The 25,777-nt window shown below is 36.5% G+C and overlaps 1 protein-coding gene across 1 annotated transcript; it reads left to right on the top strand.

The window, feature by feature from the left end:
• The first annotated feature begins 203 nt into the window (after nt 1–203).
• On the top strand, nt 204–24,402 carry LOC127655414 (glucose-6-phosphate exchanger SLC37A1-like). Its single transcript, XM_052143244.1, has 20 exons — nt 204–340; nt 800–1,051; nt 4,050–4,131; nt 4,575–4,677; nt 5,141–5,219; nt 6,474–6,609; nt 7,090–7,166; nt 7,346–7,512; nt 12,896–12,948; nt 13,467–13,547; nt 14,110–14,238; nt 14,335–14,425; nt 15,309–15,371; nt 19,217–19,302; nt 19,480–19,528; nt 19,797–19,870; nt 19,989–20,067; nt 20,173–20,270; nt 22,532–22,596; nt 22,751–24,402. The coding sequence occupies exons 2-20, from the start codon at nt 996–998 to the stop codon at nt 22,764–22,766; spliced, it is 1,584 nt and encodes a 527-aa protein (XP_051999204.1). The 5' UTR covers nt 204–340; nt 800–995; the 3' UTR covers nt 22,767–24,402.
• Nucleotides 24,403–25,777: the final 1,375 nt, after the last annotated feature.

Here is a 25,777-nt window from a genome sequence, read left to right as displayed (position 1 = left end):
CCTGTCCGCCTGTCTTAAACATGTTTAAACTAAATAATCCTTTTTGAATGAACTACGTGTGGAGTTTACGACGATAAAATTGCTGTTTTATAAGAGAAGGCACGGAAAAGTTTGCGATATATAGGTGGTAGTTTACGGCTCTTCCCATTCATTTGTATGGTAACCGCAAACGGTGACTTACTGTCGTAATACGGTAGTTGGCTGTTACGCTACGTAGAGCTGCGGAGATTGTTACATACGTAAACAAATAAAATAATCTCTGGCGTCATCGCGTCAGTTTAAATGAGGAAGTGAACAGTCTGTCAGTCGCTACAGACAATGCTGGACTGGGAGTCACTCGGTAAGAACATCAGCTCTGTTTAATTCTCTTAAAAAAAAAAAACCTGTGTTCTTTCCACGACCTTTAGAGTATGTGAGTCAATGCCAGTGATTGTTGCCATAATATGAAATTATAATGTGTAACATGAATCCTGTTTACGATACTATTTATGATCTTGGTTTAGTTAAATTTGAGGAAAGTGTCTGATTTCGCCTTTTAATCTGTCTTCCTGTGGACTTGAGTATGTACTCTCTCACATAAATATATACGTTACTCTGGTTGTACAGTTTATTTAACAGACACGTAATGAGTTTTGGTAGTTCAGACTCTGTCATTGTTCAAAAGATTAATGACTGACGTTGTGCTGTGTTGTTGTAGCTCCGAGGAGTATGTTAATGTTTAATGAAGAGATAATTTGTTAATTCAGTTCTCTGGCAGGAAAATTTCCTCTCCTGCTCATTCTTTCTTATTTGTCTTCAGGAAATAAAGCCACTTCACATGGGATGCCTCCGTCTCTTCTTGCCTATTTCTGATCACATCACTTCACACTTGGCCCTCCAGATCAGAGATGGCTCTTTTGAATGTAAATCTACAGTGGGCATCCTGCCCAACATCTCTATGAGATTCACTTGGCAGCTTTATTAACGCACTGTGTTTCACGCACATTTATACCAAAATGGCACCAGTCCCACCTGGCATCCGCTTCTTGACATCCTTTAATAAAGACCAGTGGTGAGTTTCTTCCTCAGTTTTGCCTTAAAATTAACTTTAAGGAATAATTCATCATTTTGCCCCCTCATGCCTTTCGAAACCCGTATGACTTCTGTTTGAAATGGCATTGGGTTGAGCAAACGATGACTGAATATTCATTCCATCACTATCTCAGATGCTTGTTTAACCAGCTCATCAAGCTTTTCGTCATTGTGGATACTGTCAGTACTTCAGTGTCATTAAAGCTTGATTAGTCATCACACATGTAGAAGGAGGGCATATTTGTTTAATTATACAACCGTAATGCTGCTCTTCCTTATCTGCGCTGGACTGTATAATAGAAAATAATGTACAGTCTGTTTCCAGTGCTTCACTATAGCATTATACATTAAATATTATAAATACTGCATTCTGTACCAAACCAAAATGTTGTTCTCTCTCATTGGAATCCAAGGTGGCCTTGCTAATGAAATCATATATGCCTGAGCTTTATAAGAGTGCTACTGCTAAAATCCAGTTTTGTGAGTTTCACTTCTCAGAGAGTTGAGGACACAAAAACAGGCTAGACGTGTTTAAATTCTGTTTTTTTTTTTCAAGTAGAGAATAGGGCTGTCACACTGATACAGCATTAGCAGATGGAATTATAGAGAGATACATTTTTGCTTTGTGGAGGGTGAATTGAGAATATACCAACCATAAACGTTTTACTGTCCAAGAAACTGCATTTATCATTGTTATTATTGAAAGTAAAATTTTCTGGGTTCCCACAGCCATACAAAACATGGAAAGGTCATGGCAATTTATAAACTCTTTAAAAGTCATGGAAAAGACTGAACATTTCTATAGTCAACACTGATTTTTCTCAGTTTTGCTCCACTCTAAAATGTTTCTTCAGCTAGAGGTTGCTCATGCTCCGTGTTTAGCTGTTTTCCCCTTGTGTATTGGTGACAAACGGGGTAAAACTTTGCAATAACATTCTATTTGTAAATGCTTTAGATTTACAGCATTTGTTATTACTCTTGGTTAATGTCAATTTATAGAAATCCATCCATCCATTCATCCATCGTCAACCGCTTATCCTGTGTACAGGGTCGCGGGGGGCTGGAGCCTATCCCAGCTAACATTGGGCGAAAGGCGGGGGACACCCTGGACAGGTCGCCAGTCCAAATTTATAGAAATGCTGTTGTTTATTCAATTATTGTTCATATTAGTCAATAATGCAGTAAAACTAAAGAATGTTAATTTTTAAAAAATTTTTTATATACTTTGGCCAACAAAGCCTGCCAAACAAGTCCAGCAGCTAGTGCCCGCTTCCATGACACACTGTGATTGATGCAATCCAGTTGGTCTCCCTACACCATGATATATGAATATTTTGAAGTAAACCTAAATTATATTGTTTTTATACTTCTAGTCAACAACCTGAAATCAATAGATTTATACTGTATATATTTCCATAATTTTTTATTAGATTACGTCATTCACAGTGCCTCATGGGATTGTAGTCTGTGCCCTCGAGAGACCGTTAGTAAACTGTCTTGTACCTTTTGTCTTTTTGTCAGATTTCAAATCAAAGTTTGTCCTATGATTGTTTTGGTTCATGGCTTAGAACTCTTTTAAAGTAGGATTTTATGAATAGCAAATGGAAAAAATTAATAGAGAATATTACTTCCGTAACCCAGACGGCTGAAAATATGGACGGCACTTTTGCAGTGTTTAACATTTTGACTCAACCAATGGTGTGAGTTGGGGGAGGGGCTATCTGTTTGTTTGATATGACAGATGGGGGGGGGTGTTTTCAGAAAGCTGTTCTGAGAACAATGTTTAGCAATTCTGTTTGGTGCCGCTAATGGTATAGAAATTACATCCTTCAGCTTTAACTAATGTTAACACTACTTTTAATTCAAAATAAATGTTGAAATTTAAGCTGTGCTATGGAACTTTATGCTTTCTAGCAACATCTGTGGTTAAAACTTAAAATTGCAAACAGTTTGCGGAAGTAGTGTTTCGGCACTGCTCTTCTGGCAAATAAATCACATGTCCAGACAACATGGTTACCTTGACAGCACATGTGATATTCACACTGTAATAAATGTTCTTAATTTTAACGGTAAATAACTGTAAAAATGCTACAGTAAAAAAACGTTAATTGGTTAACGGTAGTTACCTTAAAATATATGGATTTTTTTAAAAATATATTTAAAAAGACGATGCATGTAGTTTTACGGTAAAAGTTTGTTAATATATCTATATTTTTTTATGTATAGTATGATTTTCTGTATAATTAACAGTAAAAATTATTATGGTATGTACTTTTTAACAGAAAATTATTGTTAAAATTACGGTAAATAACAATACCGTATGCTGGCGGTGCTGGGGCTTAAACCCCTGACCTTTCGGTCAGTAACCCAGAGCCTTAACCGCTGAGCCTCCACTGGCCCTTCTGACATTGTTTTGAAACCAGATTTTTTTATGTAGATAGTGGCATTTTGTAAATTTTTAACCAATAAAACGTCCATTTGTCAGTATTAACCAAGATTAATATGTGCTGTAGAAGTGTTGTTCATTGTTAGTTTGTGTTAACTAATATATCATTTAAATATTATTTTAATAAAATATAGGAAAACATTGACAAATTTCATCTCAATCATATTCTGAGCATCTAAGCCTGATCTGAGCAATTCTTTTAGATTTTAGACCATAAAATATCAATGGATAATAGACTCGCTCTGCTCTTATTACTACCACATAGGCAGCGGTTTGTGTCATCTAACTATGGATTTGTTTGCGAGTTAAGCAAAGTTGTTTGTTCTAAACAGTTGGGGGGTATGTGCTTAGCCAGCATTACAATTTAATGTTTGCTACATATGTCTAGTATCTTTATTTGAGATAGTTTTGGGTTGCAGCCAATATCTTTATCATATGTGGTGTGACCGTGCACCACATTTTACTGTAAAATGTCCTTATTTCCCTGTCTGCCACTTTTCTCTCTGAACCCTGTTGACTCTGCTTTTCGCAGGTACAGGGCCTTCACATTTGCTCTCACCTTCCTGCTCTACACTAGCTTCCATCTATCCAGGAAGCCCATCAGCATTATCAAGGTAACACGACTCCTGTCAAATTGAACGCTCGTTCAAAAGAACACATGCAAGGGGCAATATGCAAGTCACTTATTTCTGCATTTTAAGAAAAATACATAATCAGAACTGTTTTATTTATTTATTATTATAACAACCAAAATCAGTAGGCTAGATAATCTGCTATAGTGTGCTCAAAATGTATAAAACATCTTACTGGAAATGTGCCTAAAGGAACTCCAAGGGCTATTTTTGTCAATTTCTGTAAGATTCTGATACAAGCAATGTATCTGGGCATAATCCAGTAGAACATGAATGTAGCCATCTAACCGTGTTGAACTTTCTTTGCACTATTGACTCAGCCTTGATATGTAGTCATTACCTGTGTCAATTAGTGGTACATTGATAAACAATGTTCATATTTATTTTGACCGATTTTTGTGAGTGACGACTATGTGTTTGTATAGAGTGAACTGCATAAGAATTGCTCTCATGTCACGGAGCTGTCGACAGATAGCAGTCAGCAGCCTGGACTTCACCCAGATCTAGACTGCAGCTGGAAACCTTTCGGTAAGATTCAAATTATAATTCTTTTTTTTTTTTTTTTTCTTAAGGCATCCTAATGCAGCACTCATGACTGTGAGATGCTGAAAAAAAGTGTATCATAGTGGTTAAAGTCATTCCATCTAGCACATGTTTAAATACAAAAACTATTACTTTTGCTATTTTTTGCATTATTGCGCAGATGCACAAAGAACACGTGGCCACGCAACTCCTGTGTGGCCTCTTATTGTCATACTCTCATATGACACTACAAGTGTCATCCAGACAAATTGTCAAACCCAATAACTACACACATTATTTTTACTTTCTTTAAAACTAACTAAATATGTTAAATCTAGAAACAATTGAGATTAATCATAAATAAATATTTAAAATAAATTGACAGGCACTATTGTATTCATACAAGCAATGTCTATCATTTTGAGCTGTATTTTTATTCAATATTTTGCATCTCTGTGTATCCCTATAGATGGAAGTAACTATAAGCAGTTACTTGGGGCAATGGATTACTCTTTCCTGTTTGCTTATGCTATAGGCATGTATCTCAGGTAAGAACGAGTACAAAACCCTCACTGCCTAAGCTGAAAGAGAGCAGTCGATGAAGATCTAGTACTGTACATTAAGGGTGGGCAGTATGACTGAAATCATATATTGGCATGTAATAAGTAATTTTACATCACAGTATAAAGTATATCAGGATATAGTTACTTTTGCTGGACATTCAATGTGGTAATGCCTATTTTAGATAATGCAATATATTAAATGATTTGACAAATAAGAGGTACTTGATCTCATTTGATTATTTTCTCTTATCATTTACCTTTTTATGCCATCCCAGATATTTATGACATTCTTTCTTCTGCTGAACACAAACGAAGATTTTTAGAAGAACATCTCAGCTCTGTTGGTCCATAAAATGCAAGTGCATTGTGACCAGAACTTTGGAGCTCAAAAAATCACAAAGGCAGCATAAAAGTAACCCATATGACAGTAGTTACATGCATGTCTTCAGAAGTGATATAATAGGTGTGGGTAAGAAACGGATCAATATCAGAAAGTGAAAGTGGAGATTTATTGGAAAAAATTGAAATATTGATCTGTTTCTTACCCACACCTATTATATCCCTTCTGAAGACATGTACAGTATTTAACCACTGGAGTCAAAATTATTACATTTATGCTGGCTTTATGTGACTTTTGTAGCTTCAAAGTTCTGGTCACCATTCACTTGCATTTTGAGGACCTACAGAGCTGAAATATTCTCCTAAAAATCTAAATTTGTGTTCTGCAGAAGAAAGTCATGCACATCTGGGATTGCATGAGGGTGGGTAAATGATGAGAGAATTAAAATTTTTAAACTATCCTTTTAATATTATACAACCAATAGTTCCTGTTCTGAATTCTGATTTGATATGTAAAATAGCTGAGGTATGCACACCTTTGACCACACATTAGTTAAATTCTGTACCTATGCTGCAAATTGTTTGGCAACTAAAATCCACTTCACTTTTTGCCTAACAACACCTCCTTGATAACGAGTTCTTCCTTGTCTTGGCTAGTTTGTAATATGTAAAAAAAAAAATAATTTATATATATATATTTTTTGCATATCATCTTTTTTTGATGGTTTAATTTGTAAACTGGTTGACACATTTCAACGGTTGTAGTGTCATCATACCACCCATTTCTAGTACACACTTGATATACATTTACAGTATAGTTTGTTGCTGACATTTGAGATCCATTGTATATCCGGCTGGTAATCATGGATCCGAGTCATATATTTGTTCTGTCTCTCTCAGTGGAATAATTGGAGAGCGTTTGCCCATTCGTCTGTACCTGACTGTGGGCATGTTGACCAGTGGATTTTTCACCTGTTTGTTTGGACTGGGATATGTCTATGACATCCATAACCTTGGATTCTATATATTTGTTCAGGTGAGAGTCACAGGAAAAACAATGAAACCACACACTCTATTGATTTCATTGTTTAACACTCATTTAGTTTGGTTATGGCCATGAAATGCCTGTAAATATCAAGGATTTTTTTTTTAATTATTATTATTATTATTATTTTTTTTATTATTATTATTATTTTATTTATTTTTTTTAGGCCTGAAAAAGATACAGAAATAAAAAAAAATGGGAAAAGTTATGGAAAAATCTATGGTTTCAAATACAGTACATTTCGTTAGTTATGCTCAAAAAATATATATACTAATTATATATACATATTGGCTAGAAATTGCTTTTTGTGAGCGTGATCTCTAAAATGATTTTTCAAAAATCCTTATCCAGTAATCACAAATAATCCTAAAAGTCACCAAAAACTTGGGAAATTCATGGAAATTCAATGGTGAAAGGGTGTGGGGACTGTTTCTGTGTTACTATAGCAAGACATCTCTTTTCTTTCTATAGGTGGCCAATGGTTTAGTTCAGACCACTGGTTGGCCTAGCGTCGTGACTTGCATCGGTAATTGGTTTGGCAAGGGAAGGTAAGAGGCATTGCACTTTCCAACTTCACAATCAATCTTTTCTTATGCTCAAACACTCATAGTGAAGGCATGTTTATTCACCTCTTAGCTATTCTTTACCCAACTCTACATTGTAATGGATCTATTAATGCCACTCAAATAGATGTTATATAATCCCTTTTGGGTGTGTTTCATTTTAGGAGAGGCCTCATTATGGGTCTGTGGAACTCTCACACATCAGTGGGCAACATTCTGGGCTCTTTGATCGCTGGATATTATGTCTCATCTAACTGGGGTCTGTCTTTCATCGTCCCTGGCATTATCATCGCTGCCATGGGGGTCATCTGCTTCTTCTTTCTAATAGAGCGTAAGTGTTACCAATATGACATCGCAAGATGTTAGATTGGCCGTTTGGCTTTATTTAAATTGAGTGACTGGTGTAAATGGCACTAGCACAGCTATTTGCACACCGAATAGTCTGGTAGAGCCAGACAAATGTCTCTGACATGACCTGAAGTGTAGTGCGTGTTCTGACATTTTGCATGGTAGTGCTTGTGTGTGGGCGACCCGAGTTCAAATCCGGCTTTTGACATTTTCCAATCCCATACCCCACTCTTCTTCCCATGGTTTCCTGTCTCCACTCTCACTGTCTCTATAAATATTATATGCCCAAAAATGCAAATATTATGTTATAAATATATATTTTGGATAGGGTTGTTAATTCAGTGCGATTAATTTGACTAAAAATAACGCCTTTAAAAAATTAACGCCATTAATCGCAATGCCCCGGACTGTAATGGAAGATTCCTGAGAAATGCAAGCTTGTAGTACCACCTGTTTACTCCAGAGGGCTGTATGTGAAACTTCAGCTGCGTGGCAATGCACAGTTTATATAGTGAAGAAAAACACCCTTGAGCAGCAGATCAACACAAACATACGTTCAAAACACTTGGAGCGCAAATCCGAACTAGGGGATCTCGATATGTGTTCTAAGTATTAAACTATATTTAACTTCACACAGTGACCTAAAAATTTGATGTTTATGACGCAATGCACCCGAGACGCTGCACAAGCATGTCTGACGCAGGTGTACATTGTTGGATCCTTAAACAAGCCCTCATAATAAATCTCAAACTGATTGACAAATTCACTTGTGAAATGGATTGCTGTGAACTGTATGCCAATGATTGACTTATGATCAATAATATGGTAGTAAACAATACGTTGTATTCTAAAGCCGCTTTTTGTATTGTCTTATCAATGATTAACTCTTCTGGACTCCACAAGAATGTAATGCACTTTAATTATCTGAATATTTTTATATATATATATATTAGGGCTGTCAATCGATTACAATTTTTAATCGAATTAATTACATGGTGTCCCGATTAATCGCATATACAAATATTTGCTGAGAAAGCCCCTCATATAACGATAATTCAATATATAATGATGAAATAATTATACATAAAATAATTTATATATATATATATATTACAAATATTCAGATAATTAAAATGCATTACATTCCTGTAACAGAAGAGTTCATCATTGTATTCTAAAGCCGCTTTTATATTGTTTTATCAATGTATTGTTTACTACTATATAATTGATCATAAGTCAATCATTGGCATACAGTTCACAGCAATCCATTTCACAAGTGAATTTGTCAATCAGTTGGAGATTTATTATGAGGGCTTGTTGAAGAACCCGTCAATTTACACCTGTGTCAGATTTTTTTTTTTTTTTTTAGAAACAAGCCAGAGGTATACATAGTACACAATACTACAGATGTATTGTACAATAATGCTAATAAATTATATTCATTCCATAGTGCAATGGTTTTCAATGCTTTGGAGTTGTTGGAGGTACAAAGAGTATTTAAATAATATATTTAAAAACAAATTCTCCAAAATACTACAGTGTGGGCACATTCCCAAAAAAGGTAAGGGGCAGGGACACGAGGGAGAGATAACTTACTATTATTGTACTAGGTGAATAAATATTGATTTTATATTAGATGTATTTTTGCAGTGATGTTAAATGTTAATGACGGCGCTGTGAACGTCACTCAGTTTGGCATAAGGTCTACGATACAAACTCATTTTAACAGCTCAGACCTACTCAATGTAAATATAATGAAGTGAAAATAATAATCTAATCTTTAAAAAGCACATTTCCAAATAAGCACATCAATTCCATTATTAAAGACTAGAAAGATTAAATGCGTTCTTACCGGTTTAGTGCATCTTGAATTACATTTTTTTTTTTTTTTTGTCTGATCTGGCTGCTTCGAGTAGGGCCTTCTCATTCATTATAACTGTAGAACTCCTGGCAGGTGAAGGTGTTCACTTTCACCAGGAGTTCACTTTTGATGAGGTCCACAAATGCTCAGTTCCTTGTCTCTGCCCACGCAGCGGTCATCAGTGAAAACACCCTCTCCACGAACGCGTTGTGACAGCAATGCTCAAAGCCAAAGATATCAGAGCTGTCATGTTTAGGGGCACTGAACTGTTTCAGCAGAGCTGTCCGTGAAACTTCGGTGGCATACCCTGCACTCTGCTTTTTTAGGGTCACCTGTAACTGGTTTTTACCATGTATATATTTTCTCCAATTCTTTATTATACGAACAAAGACACTTTTTCTTCTCGGGTGCTCCGGATAGACCCATTTTTCTGATGGCAAAAATGCGGGACAGGTGGTCACCCTACCATACGACCTGCTTCAGACATTCTTGTGTCGCAACTCTGGTGTGTTGCGTCATAAAAATAAAATGTTTAGGTCACTGTGTCAAGTTAAATATAGTTTAATACTCCATCTTTAAACACATATTGAGAACTTGCAAGAAATTGGCTAGTCATCATTAATTTTATAACACTTTAAATATCTACATGTTAAAATACATGTTTACATGCCATAAGATCAGTGGACATGCTGTAAATTGGAAAATGCCAGTAGATTTTGCCCAACTCTTAGAGGACTTTTTAATAATAGGATCAAATGGGCAGATTCAGTTCATATCAAGATTTATTGGCAAGAGAAACTTAAGGGTGAATTAACAATGCATTTTAAGACACTATATATACTGTATAACAAATTGAATTCCCAAATTTAATTTGCTGAAGTTTCTCAGAAATCACGAAACAGTTATTTTCTCTGGCTACCATTCAGTCTCTATCATGCACATGCTGCGACTCTCTTGCACTGTTTCGCTTTTGACACTGCCTGGTTCAGATGACAGTGAGCAGTGTTCGGTTAGTTACTTAAAAATGGTAGTCCACTACAAATTAATAATTATTTCTCTGAAGTTGTAACCAGATTACATTACAGATTGCTTTACTTTTCAGCTACTTTCTAAAACATTTTTCCGCTCAATAAATTCAAAATGTATATTACTTGTTCATTGTTACACACTAGACATACATTCAGCACTCAGCATTTATCCTTCACAATGACTCATTGTGGGACCATAATTAATGTATTCTACATATATAATATATGAGAAATAAGGATAACCCTATAATGTAAATTGAATATCAGTAGCTGTAATCTGATGACAAGAATTTAAAATATAATGAATGATCGTTACATTTATATAGCGCTTTTCTGACACTACACTCAAAGCGATTTACACAGTGAACAGAGGACTCTCCTCAACATACCACCAGATTCCACCTGGATGATGCATCGGCAGCCATAGTGCACCAGTACGCTCACCACACACCAGCTATTGGTGGAGAGGAGGTAGTAGAATTATTGAGCCAATTAATGGATGGGGATTATTAGGATGCCATGATTGATAAGGGCCAATGGGTGGAATTTGGCCAGGATAACGGGGTTACACCCGTTTTCAAGAAGTGTCCTGGGATTTTTAATAACCACTGAGGAACTCCGTTTGCGGTCTCATCCAAAGGACGGTGCCTTTATACAGTATAGTGTCCCTGTAAATATACTGGGGCATTAGGACCCACACAGACCTCAGTGTGAGCACCCCCTTCTGGCCACACTAACACCTCTTCAAGCACTATTAACTAATTGGAATTACCTGCATTTATGTATAAATTTCTCTTAAAATCAGTTTTGATCTTCATCTTTAGTTACAATAATGAACAAACAAAATCTGTTTTAACTAATAACACACAAATTATTGTATTGTTCTTGTGCATATTGAATAAATAATTTAAAACATCCACAGTGTTGGTTGGAAATATGCTGTAAACCCCTAGGCTAATGATGTAGGCAAAAGCTAATTAGAGTCAGGAGTTTGCAAACCTGGCATCCAATTAATAAAACGAGATTGGCAGTGTGGGTTAGAGCTACTTTGACTAATAAAAAGCACTCAAACGTTTTGAGTTTGTGATTCACAATAAGCATCTGCTGACGTGGGCCATGTCTCGCAAAAAAATAGATCTCAGAAATTTTCTATAAATGGAGATGATTTAGTACTGTGGCTACTCTAATTAGAAGTGGCCGTCCAGCCAAGATGGCTCAATGGGCACGCTGCAGAATACTCAATGAGAACCTAGGCTGACAGCTAAAGGAATCATTGGTTAACATCTCCGTTCATGAGTCTACTATACGGAAAACATTAAACTGGCATGGGGTCCATGGCAGGACACCAGAAGGAAGCCGCTGCTTTCCGACAAAAACGTAGCTAATTCCAATGGGTTCACATTATCTTGCCACAGTTTATATCAGTTAAGCCACAGGAAGTAGGGAAATACATTAGTGAAGATTCAGAAAATGGGGAATAAAAGGATACTGCGTTTAATTGCGTTGATTTATCGTGCTAAACAGTCAACTATTAATCACAGAAATGAATGTTATATTTCCCAGCCCTAACTGTATTATATGATTTTACATTGTGCTGTCTTATATACTGTAAAAAAAGGGACTCTTAAACAATACTTAAAAATGTGTATTCTCTAGCAAAATATCAAACCAAGTGGTGTCTGCAAACAAATGATGCTAGTAGACCATTTCTCTGAGCTAACTTCACTTTAATTGTAATTACTTTTAACCAACTGCACTATGGGGATTTTTATTGAATGAATGAAGTCAGTTCCCAAATGCTTTTGTCTTAAAGCTGCAGTGTGTAATTTTAGCGCCACCAAATGGAATTACAAAAATAAACATTGTTTCAAACAGCCTTCTGAAAATGCACTCCGTCTGCTGCTGATCGAACAAACAGGTAGTCCTGTCCCCAACTCCCGCCATTGGTTTAGTCAGTGTTGATGTTGTGTTGAGCTGGAAGAGTCACTCAAATCAAACAGGGATTTTTATAGCACCAGAGATTTTACAGTTTTTGAGAATGTCAGCCTACAAATGGCTTACTTGTAGTTGTCTCTGCATATTAAGCTGGGGCAGGTAATAATATTTTAAAGCTGACAGTTACACACTTTATTTTTAAGTTTGAACACTATATTTTCTATTTTATAATTTGAAGAGAAAATGTATAAAATGTGCTTATGATATCCTAATCCTTTAACATAAATGCCATTTGGGATGATATTTTGTTATATTGTGCAAAGACAATCATACATTTTTAAGTGTGGCTTAAGTGTCCAAATAGTCTCTTGGTTCCAATGTGTGTTATTAAACCATATATAATACACGTTTTGTTTACTTTATTATTGTACATGCTGTTTTATAATGTTAGGCCACATGTTACTAGATCAATTGTAAATGGAATGTTACTGTTTACGTCGGGGTGAAAATAACATCCGCATTACTCTGGGTTTTTTTTTTAGACCCTAATGATCTGAAGACTGCCAGTTCCCAGAGCTCAGCTCCAAGTAATCAGGTGAGTCACTGTTAGAAGTCTTCATCACCTTATTATATATTTGTTTATGTGTCTAATAGAATTTGATTCAAAACAAAGTCTGTCATCTTCACATTAGTAACTGTCGTTCCTTCTGGATCTGAGGTAGAGATGGTTAGATAACATCACTGCCTCTGACGCATTCATGTTCTACATCTGTCTCTATGACAACGGCCCTGTGGTCTGTACACCTGCGAGTCTCAGTAAAGTGATAGGTGCTCTTTTAACAGGGAGAGTTCAGATTGATTTTGATTTGGGAGGACTGGCTAATCAGTACGAAATGAGACCTTAGGGATGGAGAAAAAAGGGTGACTGCAGCAGGAAATGTTGATTGATGCTCATTTTGAATGTGGAAGTGGAACTAATTCAGTTGTTGTGTGCATGCCCATTTCTGTTTTGAAGTCTAAAGCTGGGACTAATCCAACGATTTTAAGTCTCATGTAAACACTGTTTACTTGCGTTGTCAGAATTTTGTAATAAACTGATTTTCTTTCTTTCAGAAAGTAAATAAAAGCTGGAGTGGTTTCAATGGACATAAAGACCATATGTACTTGCAGTACAAGCAAGGAAATAAAACGCAGGTTAGTCTCTCTTTCACATGACTATTTTTACTGGATTTAGTCTCTCTCAGTTGCTCCTTTGCAAATACACTATGTGGCTGATTGATTGTGGACGCCATATATGTTTGATGAACATTTCATTTCAAAACTATAGGCATTTATTCCCCTTTGATGCAGTAACAGCTTCCAATATTCTGGGAATTTTGTCCACTACACTGTATATTGTAGCATGGCTGCAGGGATGTGCTCCCATTCAGACACAACATCAGTGCTTGACCTTACTGATGCTGTTGAGCGATGAGGCTTACAGTTGGTGTTCCAGATCACCCCAAAGGTGTTCACTGGGGTTCAGGTCTAGAATTTGTATAGGCCAGTCATGTTCTTCTATATCCTACTCTGTGAACCATTTCATTATGGGCCTTGCTTTGTGCACAGGAGAATTGCCATGCTGGAATAGAAAAGTGTTCTCCCCAAACTTGAAAGCTCACAATTACCCAGAATCGCTTTGTATGGAGTAGCATTACATACTTTTGGCCATATAGTGTATCATCATTCATTATATTGTACTGTTTGTGTTTGTTAGAGCTGGGATACTGAGCTTCTCCTGGGGCAGGAGAGCATTGGGGTGTGTGTCCCTGTGCAGCAGGTGGTGGTGGTGAAGAGTGAGGCAGAACCATCAGCAATCAGCTTCATGGGAGCTTTACGCATTCCTGTGAGTACTGCCTATCCACCTGTTTAAAACAAGACTCCATCCATCAGTGTAATGTTGCAGTGTGTCACTGAACTTTCTGCTGGTATGTCTTTGAAGGGAGTGGTGGAGTTCTCTCTTTGTCTGCTCTTTGCCAAGTTGGTCAGTTATACCTTCCTTTTCTGGCTCCCGCTGTACATCACTAAAGCAGGTGAGAGAAACACTTTTACATGCGTCTTAAACACACACGCATTCTGAAGCACAGGGGTCAGCAACCTTAGGCAGGTGTGTCAGCATTGTCACATAGAGGGGTAATCATTGGCAAGTGAACAATATGATGGAGAAAGTTTAAAGTGGTCAGAAGCGGCATAATTAAAAGTGGTAGAAGTAAACTGTAGAGAAGAAACGCCCTCCTCATGTGAAATAAGCAGCAGAGATTTTCACTCTCGTGCTCAAGCTGCAGGTCCACTGTCAGGTCTAATGTAGTTTTTAATTGTTACATAATTCAATTACATCCTCTTTGCAAAGCCTTCATTACATCAGAATCAAAAAACAATTCACACCGAAATGTGGCAATGTTTAAGACATACATAAAGATTAGGAACTTGTTAAAAATAACAGACACACTTTCCTAACTTTGGCGTTCAGGAACAACTAAGTTTCATTCATTCATCTGGCATTTCAGAACTGTATAGACTCTACCATAATTTCTAAGTCTTTAAAGTATTTCTGCGTTTTGAGTGCAAACAAATTGTTTCTGTGGTTTTTCTTGATGTGGGCTTGAAAGTTCCTCTGGTCTGACGTGGGAAGCTGCACCCATACATTGTTTCCTGAGATTTTTGTTCTTATGCCAATACATTAAAGCCACATAAAGTTTGTTAAAACGTCATGCTTGATACAGCACAGTGGTTAACAAGAAAAATTAACACCAAATCTGAGGCTCAGCAGTATTGGAGGTGCGGTTGCATGACGTACACATTTCATAACCTTTACAAACACCCTCATTTGTTTACATAAGTTTCCTGAAGCTATTAGTAATAAACAGATCTGGGTGCTCTGTTTGCTACAACTAACATTCATTTCCTGTTTCTCAGCTCACCTAGATGCCAAGAAAGCTGGAGAACTTTCAACTCTGTTTGATGTGGGAGGCATTGTTGGTATGTGGAGAAAATTGTGTTTTTGTGTGTGTGTACATGTGTTCATTCTGACAGCTCAAATATACATTTGTGTGTGTGTGTGTATATATATTTAAAATGTATATATACATACACAAATGTATATTTGAGCTGTCAGAATTAACACATTAATGCATGCAATTAATTTAAAAGGTTTGATATGTTAATTTTTCTACATTGTGGTTAACGTACTTCCCCAGCGTTATTACACTGACGCACACAGTGATTTATTGTCAGTGATAAAATGATGCTATTTGATGCACAAAACAAGCCCAGATGGGACTTGTGATAAAAATCAAGTGTTTTTCAGTGCAAGGCAAATTTTAATTACCACAGAAGCATGCCAAGTCTCAACTATCACCAAACCGCAGAATGAGACTTGTATTTTATGTTTTTTTGTCTGCAAGAGCTTTTCATGTGGAGTTTAAAGCTGTGCTTGACGCTGGCACATATGCCCTGACGTGAATCATGACCACGGCTTCACAATTGCTATTGCAAATTGGATAGCCACAGTCAACTGGCTGATAAATATTGTGGAGGATGTGGAGTTTAAGAGATATAATTCCCTATTGCAATGAAAATACAACCTATGGGGTTGTATTTTGTATATACACCGATCAGCCACAATATTAAAACCTAATTATGCGTAGGTCCCACTCGTGCCGCCAAAACGGCATCAACCTACATCATAGAATAGCATTCTGAGATTAGATTCTTCTCACCACAATTGTACAGAGTGGTTATCTGAGTTACAGTAGACTTTGTCAGTTCAAATCATTCTGTCCGTTCTCCATTGACCTCTCATCAACAAGGTGTTTCCATCTGCAGAACTGCATTCCTCACTGGATGTTTTTTGCTTTTGGCACCATACTGAGTAATCTCTAGAGACTGTTTTGTGTGAAAATCCCAGGAGATCAGCAGTTACAGAAATGCTCAAACCAGTTAAAAACAATTGTTAACAATTGTTAAGTCAAACCACTTGACTTAACAATCATCCATGAGATTAATTTAATCAGCCAATCATTTGGCAGCAGTGCAGTGCATACAATCATTCAGATATGGGTCAGGAGCTTCAGTTAATGCACACATCACCCATCAGAATGGGGAAAAAATTCTCCAGGCTGGTTTGAGTATTGGTTCTGTAACTGCTGATCTCCTGGATTTAGTCGTTAGCAAAAAAACATCCAGTGAGGGGCAGTCTTAGACAAGGTCTACAGTACTAAAACAATTTAAATCAAATTGATCTTGTTTTAAGAATTTTTTTAAAATATTTTTACAGGAAAACAATACAAAATATATAATCAAGAATATGATTTTTGCCCTAATATCAAAGGTCTCACTAGAAAAAAAGAAATTATGATCCAACTTGAATTTTCTTGATAAAAAAAATTATGAAATATGGTTCCTGGTAACATGCATGTATAATGGCTAGAAATAGCATTTTAGCTTAGCGTAAAGCTGACAATTTACACAAGGTTTATTTCTATTTCTTCTGCTCCAAACTTACTTTAAACTTCTCTGTCTGCTCGTATAAAACACATCATAAGAAAGTTTTTCACCGATGTTCACATGCACATTATATCGCATCATTTATATGTATAAATCTTTTCCATCTGAAAGGACAAAATATTAAATGAAACAAATGACAATAAAATGCAAAGTCATCTCTTCAGTAATAATAATAATTTTTGAATGTAACTGTATTATACTGCAGTGGTTTAAATACTGTAAGGGGGTTACGGGAAAGGAGGCGAGAACCGGCTTGACAATATAATAGATTAATGAACAAATAAACGAAAAACACAGGAACATAAACACACAGAGCAGTTGCCTTTCATTCTCTCTCTCTCTCGAACTGTCGTCACCGGCCACCTTTACCCCTCACGTTCCCCCATCAGGCTGATTGGGGACCGGGCGTGTGTTGTTCTGTTCCGGCCCCGCCCTCCTCCGCTCTACAAATACATAATCCTGTTACATGTATTCCGTTTCCCCCAACCGCGTTGCGTGCGTGCGTGCGTGTGTGTGTGTGCGTGTGTAATAAACAGCACTCCTATTTACATATTTGAATGAAGTTTACACTTAAATCGTGTTTATGATACTACACTCAAAGCACTTTTAAATAGAGAACAGGGGACTCAGTCACCTCAGCCACCACCAGTAGACCATAATATGATTATTCACGTGTTTTATCTACTATTAATGTTTGAATTAATAAAAAAAATTAAATCAATTTAAGAGGTTAAACTTGTGAAGTGGTTCATACGAGTTCAATAGAAGACTTTTATTATTTTTTTACTATATTGTCCATTTTCTACAATAGCATGTCTATGCGACGTAAACTAAAATACTAAAATGAGGATTCAATAATGATGGTTAATGATTAAACGTAAAAACAATATGCTTAAATATTCAACAACAATTACAAGAAGCCCATTTCAGTAGTCATACATATTAAATATGTCACAGAAACTTCACCGGACATTGTAGATACATCAGTATCTGTGAACACATGAGTAATGTTCTATTCATAAAAGCATGACAAGCAATAAAAGCTTCAACAACCCTACCAGAAAACATATCCAAGCATTCTAGCAGGTAAACATATTCACCAAACAGATAAACATTCATCTAGATTGCAATGATGCTGTCCTGAATTGTGTGAGTGTTACTGATCTGAGTTGAACATTGTAGTTAGTTTCTCCAGCCGGAAAATGAGGCAGACAGTACTTTCCTGTTTGTGCGGATATGACGTAATGATGTTCATTTTTAACCAAAAAATCTTACACTGTGCAGCTTTAAATAATTTTTAAATGGTATTTCATCTCTTTATATTTTCTTTTTGTTTGGAACATGATTATAAACAGTTGCGTATTCCATATACTTGCTTTTAAAACAAAAGACTTGCATAGTTCAGACTCTAAAATCTGATTGCATGAGCCACATTTGATGCTGTTTTAAAATAGATAGATGCACACATCAGTTAAATAATGTTTTTAATGCTGCAAATTGCATTGTTGTGCTGAAGCTGTAAATGACAAATTCCACTTTTGCATTGTGCCATAAGGCTAATTTATATGTGCTGGGTGAACAGGTTTAATTTAATTCCCCAGAAATGATGACAAATTTCAGGAATGCTTTTGTTCTGCCAATGTGTTTGTTCAGTTATATTTATCCTGTTCGCATACAACTGATTGTGGGTGTGGTTTGGACATGACGTTTTTAGTTTAAAGTCCCGCTGGCCAGCTGAGGAGTTGTTACCTAGGTTACTGTCTTTAAAATTAATAACTTTGAAGACCGTCTCTCAAAGACCGCTTACCTGATGTGTCATCCGCTAGAGAGTTGAAAGCCTTCCGTGACGTCACCCTAAACAAACTCATTTTAAAACGACGTTGTGAGTTACGCACTAAGTATAAACACCGGCTTTGTTCACCTAGGGTGCTATGTTTCGCTCTTTCCATAGTATAAATCAGGCTTTACAACACCCCTTAATAACAAGTTCTTCCTCGCCATGATTGCATTTCAGATGACTTCATGTTTCACTTAAATGTGAATAACCTAAAGCAGTCCTGCCCACTACTACTGCTGAAATATGGATTATAAAATAGTCTTAGTTTTCTCTGAATCTGAGCATAGTTGAGCCCAAGTTTCAGTTATTTCCCTTTGTCGCACAGAATAGCCATGCAAATACATCTATTATAATATAAACAAATCCTCTACCGGTTGACATATTTCTACCATTGCATGGTATAAACCATCAAACTGCCCAGCCCTATTCAACAATAATATTTAAAAAAAATTTTGATGGCACTCTCTTTGTGTGTGTGTAGGAGGTGTCCTGGCTGGAGTGATCTCTGATAAGATGGGAAAGAGGGCAACCACTTGTGCTGTGATGCTTCTACTGGCTGCACCCACGGTATGTCATTCTATTGTTCCATTTATCCAATATGAACATAATGGAAGAGTCACCTTTTCCATGTGAAGATCAAATGCAGTGGAGCTAAACATGTGAATTTATAGGCTCTTCTCTCAAATATTCTCATCATATTTCTCTCACCTTTGACAGTGTTTTTTATTTTAATTTTTTTAACAGCTCTATGGTTTCTCGATGATGAGGCATTTTGGCATGGGGCCCACTGTCGGTAAGACATCATCCCAATGTTGCCTTTTAGAGAGAGAGCTAAGTTACATAAGTGTGTTTTACCCCATTGGGCTTCCCTTAATTAGAGAACTAATGAGATGTGCAAATGAGCTGTTTTTGAAAGGCGTTCTGTGAATGATGATGATGATGATAATGATTATTGTCATTTGAGGTAAATTGTGAAAATTCACCTTTTCAAAATGGAAAACTTTGACACATGTTTCATGTGGTGTTTTAGTGGTTAAAATAATATATTATTTTACACACAGGCATGCTGCTGGTATGTGGTGGTTTAGTCAATGGACCATATGCTCTTATTACAACAGCTGTGTCTGCTGATCTGGTGAGTGTGTGTGTGTGTGAGTGAGTGTGTGTGTACTCTTCTATCAGTTGTAACCTGTGTTTGCGTAATTTTCTTCTTATGTCTTGTTCTTTTTTATTTATTTTATTTAATTGTATAGGGCACACACAAGAGTCTGAAGGGCAATGCCAGGGCTCTCTCTACAGTAACTGCTATTATAGATGGCACTGGATCAGTTGGTAGGAAGAATATAACTGTTGACTTTCAGATTTTATTCATGTGAAATTGTGAGACATTGATTTCTCTATGAAATAAGTCACTCTTGTGCCATTCGTCTTGTGCAGGTGCTGCTGTGGGACCTTTGCTGGCAGGGCTGTTGTCATCACGAGGATGGAATCAAGTCTTTTACATGCTCATGACCGCAGACTTTTTTGCACTGCTGGTGAGTTTAAGCTCATGCTGACTGAATTTCCAAAGCTTTTAAGGAATAGTTCACCCGCCCACGTTTTCAGCCATCTTTTGTTCCGGAAGTATATTTTCAAACAAAAACATTTCCTGTTGGGATTTCATAAGGGTGAAACCATATCAACCAGCTCCAAGTTGAATCACAGCATAACTTTGACTTGAAGCAAAAAAGTATTTGAAAATCGAACAAAAAGACTGAGTACTTTACATCTTTTAATAAGGGAACAAACTACAATCCTTTGAAGTATTTCCAATGATGTAAAACAATGAAAAACTATGGAAAAATGTAAAACTATTGATTTTAAAATTGCTAATTGTAAGTATAAAATATATACATTTAAGGTATGTTGCAAAATATTCAGATTATATACAAATATACTGTATATAAGTAGTGTGTGATTATGTAGAACAGGTCTCCCTACAATCTCAAAGGGAAGGATGGCATTCTAATGACACTTAGATTGAGCTTCTAGTCCACTCAGAGGCCGAGATATTTGATGAAAAAGAGGTTTGTGGATGAACTGAAAATGGATGAGCACATCTGTGAAGGCTAAAATGTGTTAGAGTGCCGCCTTTTCAGATTGGTAATTTATGAAGAAAGGGGTTAGAGGAAAAAAATTATGTCCTAGTATTTGCTGCCATCAAATGGAATAAAATAAAAGGGGAGACAGAGAGATTACACATTTACAAAGTTAGGACCAAAATTATTATTCTTTTTTTTTTTCATAATTTCTGTTCATCATAAGATTGTAAACATATACAATATATATATATGAGTCAATTTTTTATTTGGGGGGGGTGGTCTGAATTTTTTTTATAAATTATTTGCAACGCGCAAGTAAACCGTGAAAAGATATGCCGACTTCTGGCGACAGCAGAAGTTCGTCACTACGCTTGTGCACGTAGGCTATTCAGTACTCCACAGTTCACAGTCTTTGTAATGTGTTTTAGGCTAAAACTTTTAGCAATACATTTAGCATTTATAATGTGTTTAGATTTTTTTTTTTATTGCCTTTACAGGGACTTTAACACTTTCTTAAACATTTGTACAGGTCATAATTGCAAATGAATCCTTTACCTGTAAAAGGTAAAATAACAAAAAAAAAAATCGAGGTTGGAAAAAATGTAAAGACATAAACGAAATTTCTGCGCAACTGTGAAACCAGAGGATAATTTAGCTTTTTCATTGAGTTTATCCTTCACGTCAAAACGGGGATTTTCATGTTTATGATAGATATCACCATGGTTGCAAATTAATAAAACAAATATAAAGTATACCCAAGATTTTGGCCATGTTGCAGATGTCTTTCACTGTTCACTGATACAGGCATTGGTGAAAAGTCTAACTTCATCAATTTATTCTGCTAAATTGTTCATACCATGAATTAAATATCTATTTTAAAACCTAATCAGAATCAAAAAGATATTTATTGCCAAGTAAGTTTTACAAAAAGGAATTATTTTTGGTTTATTGGTGCATGTCTCAAATGTGCATCAATCAAAGAAATGTAAACAATTTTCACCTAAGTGCATAAAATAATTCATTATATTTTACATATATTACATATATTACTGTATAATCGCTTCAGAGTTTCAAAGTAATTTAAATGTCATTTCCTAAACCTTACCTTATCATGGAATCAAGAGTCAAGACTATGTTATAAACCCTAATGGCTTTGGAGCAAAAAATAATAATAGCCAACATGGCTGGTCGATTTTGAGAGTATAAGCTGTCCTTGTATTTCAAAGCGGCTTGCCGCCAGCCGGCCGCGGTCCATTAGCCGGAGGCAAACGCCAGAGAAAATGAAGCAGTCGTCCCGCCGTCTGATCGCCGGCGGCATCTCGCAAGAAATGGGAGTGACTAATTCGGCGGCAAACGTTTCATCCCCGCCAGTGGGACGCGCCTATAGCCGACAGCTTAGGGTCGGTGGCAAAAAGAAGCCGTGCGGACATTTTTTGCTCTCTGGGTAGTCCACAATATGTGTGAATTGGGAGCTCAAAGAAGTTTCATGGGTAACAATCTCAGACCTCACGGTAGGTTTGGGTTTTAATGGTTTAAAAGTTATCGTTAAAAATGAAAAAGTCTAAAAAGCAATGGGATTTTTGCTTCTTAAACCTCACTCTCATACGCTGTTGTTTGACTTGGAATATATTGACACAATTTTAATTATGGGTAAACTTTTGCTTTAATACCAATATTTAGTGTTTTGCTGTGCTTCTTGTATGTTTATTTTTCAGCTTTTGCTGAGACTTGTGATGAAGGAGCTTTGCTCTCATAAGAACCGGCCAGGAGTTGCTGTGGAGTGAGTGATGCCCCCCCCCCCACCCCCACTTGGTCTTCATTACTTTATCACTATTTTTATGTATTCAAATCATTGACCAAAGCAGTTGGTGAGTTGTTGTCTTTTGTCTGTTCAGATTTGATGAGACACATATTTGTTTGTTTGGTTTTTTTAGGCTGAAGGAACATTGAGTACTTTGCATGAACTGAGAGAGAGAAACCGTTAGGGGCAGCATTCAAGATCACTGAAGTTCTTCTCTCACTAGTTCAATTACCTGACCACTTCCTACCCTGGACCACAACTTGAGTTTGGACCAAAACTTGACTAAAACCTGTGTTTAGTACACAAACTTCTGTTCTAGAATCGACAATACAAAGACACTTTATTTATTTATTCAGATGAGTAAATATATATATATATATATATATATGCTGACCGCACAACAGCTTTGAAGAAATGTTATTTTCTAATCCTATTATGTTTTTCTCATGAGTCCTGTGGTTGTTGTCTGAACCTGCAAGCTCTACTTGCTTGTGTCCTTTTGAAGGTTGTACTCAAACAACTGAAAATGACTTTGAGATCAAGCTTAAAAATGTCTCCAGTTGAGGAATGCTCACTTGCACAACCAAAAGTAGCCTCCCTTTGCTTTTAACAAGGGGAATCTTAAATGAAGTGTAAATTCTACTCCTAGACATAGAACCACTGCCAGGCTTATAGTGCCTTATTTATGAAGCACAAGGAACAAAATTCTTTGTAAATCATTCATCAATCCATTCTTGCATAAACTGTTGAATGCAACATTTGCGCAAGGATGGTTTTCTAAACAGTTAGCATGCAAACTCGCTCTGCTGGCATTTCATGAATAAGGCCCATTGAACATGTATAGTCTGTTTATTTGTTTTGTATATATGCTGAATTTGAAATGGTAATATATTTTCATCTGCCTTTCTATGAACCAAAGCCAATCCCATTTGTTGTTTAAGAGTTAAATTTGTCTTCTGTTTGGACCAGTTCCTGTGTCTTAAAGTGTGGTGATATGAAATGTTTTATCCTGTGTTTGAGGATCCATATGGGGTGTCCAACATGTAATTGTTCACTTTATTTTCTTTTATTTAATTCTATATTTATTTATTTTTGTTATCAGAGTTTTTCTCTGTTGGCCTGTGACTTGAATAATGTGAAATCGTTTTGATTGTTCATGAAGGAAATTTAGTAATACATTTTATCTTAATTTCAGCACTCTGCTAATGCACGTTATATATTCACATTCAGAATTCAGACCGTTCAATATTAATAATGGAGGACAAATAAACTATTTTTGTCTGTTACCCAATTATTTCTTGATTTGTTGTTGCTGTAGGGTACAGTATTAGGAGACTTTTAAAAGCTTTTAGTCTTTCTCAGCTTGGTTGTTAGCCTCAAATCTGGTTAACCTCAAACTCTATTTTTAACGATAGAAATCTGTGTGAGTAAACCAAAAAAGCCTCTTGACCGTAATTTTAGGATCCACACCTGTATTTTTGAATGCTCAGATCATGGACCATGTTGCTCTTATTAAGCTAGACTTCTTACATAATCATAGGTTTAGCACAGATGCATTTGTCCTTATAGGATACTGCACTCTAGATAATAAAATGTATCTATAATTTATGGCTAATGAGATAAAAAAAAAAAAAATACTTTGTGCCTTTTTTCTATTTGCTTTCTTGTTTAGGGATATGCCATTGGAGTGTTCATTCTTAAATTATCATCAGCTGCTTTACAGAATTTTGGGAATTCTGTATTGTGTGTGTATAAAGAGGACCTTTTTAATAAAGCAAACACAAACTGCAACATCTGTTTTTATGACTGTGCAAGTTGTGAATTGAAAGAAAAAAAAAAAATATATATATATAGAACAAGTAATTGTCTTAATTAAGTCAGTTTCATTGAGCCAACATAATTTATTTGCATTAGGTCAAATTTATTTATTATAGTAGTTCTAATTGAACTTCATTAAATTTGTCAAATTCTAACTATTGTTTTTTAATTAATTTTCTTATGTTGGTCCAACTTTATTTGATTAATCATTTGTGTATGCGACTTGTGCAACTGTAAGGACCGTGGAATTGCTGCACTGTCAGTTTGATCTGTTTATAGACCTAAACAGAACTTGTATCAAGTTCCACCTCAAAGATGAGGTCCATCCTCAATCTAAACTCAAGTGCCATTCTTCATCACAATGGTAAAACCCAAAAATCCAGTCTTGTGCAAAGCATGCTGGGAAATGGAAATCCCCTTCACTGTTTAATCAATGCTACATTAACAAAAAGTATTCAAGAACTCCCAACTCGAACGGATTAAGTAAATGTAAGTTTTACAGATGTAAATGGATGGAATGCAATGAAATCAAGTTTTGACAAAATGTTCTAGAATTGTGTAGCTTTAGTTCAATTTAATTAAGTAAACAAGCAGTAAAAATCCTTTTGATAAGCCAAAACATTATGACTACTCACAGATGAAGTGAATAACATTGATCTCCTAACAAGGCCACATGTCAGCGTGTTGAATGCAGGAGAAATGGGCAGTAGTAAAGACCTGAGACTTTATCAAGAGCCAAATTCTTATAGCCAGTCGACTGGGTCATAGCATCTCTGAAACAGTAAGGCTGGTGGGGTGCTCCCGGTCAGCAGTGGTGAGTACCGACAGTGGTCCAAGGAGGGACAAACCACAAACCGGTGACAGGGTGTTGGGCGCCCAAGGTTCATTGATGCACAAGAAGGCTATCCCGTCTGGTCCGAACTGAAAGAAGGTCTACTGTGACACAAGTCGCAGAAAATGTTAATGATGGTTACGGGAGGAATGTGTCACAACACAGTGCATCACACCCTGCTGCATATGAGGCTGCATAGCCACAAACTTTTCTATGTTGACTATAATGAACCCTGTCCACTATCGGAAGCACCTACCATGAGCACGTGAGCGTCGCAACTGTACCATTTACCTGGGGAAGTGATGGTACCAGGACACACTGTGGGAAGACGACAAGCTGGTGGAGGGAGGGTGATGCACTGGGCAATGTTCTGCTTGGTCCGGCCATTCATGTGTATGTCAATTTGACACGTGCCACCTACCTAAACATCGTTGCAGACCAGGTACACCCCTTCATGGCAATGGTATTCCCTCATGGCAGTGACCTCTTTCAGCAGGATAATGTGCCCTG

This window comes from Xyrauchen texanus, chromosome 14, assembly GCF_025860055.1.
Source record: "Xyrauchen texanus isolate HMW12.3.18 chromosome 14, RBS_HiC_50CHRs, whole genome shotgun sequence".
Classification (NCBI taxonomy): Eukaryota; Metazoa; Chordata; class Actinopteri; order Cypriniformes; family Catostomidae; genus Xyrauchen; species Xyrauchen texanus.
The sequence above is the reverse complement of the archived record's forward strand: the minus strand, read 5'-3'. Positions and strand labels throughout refer to the sequence as shown.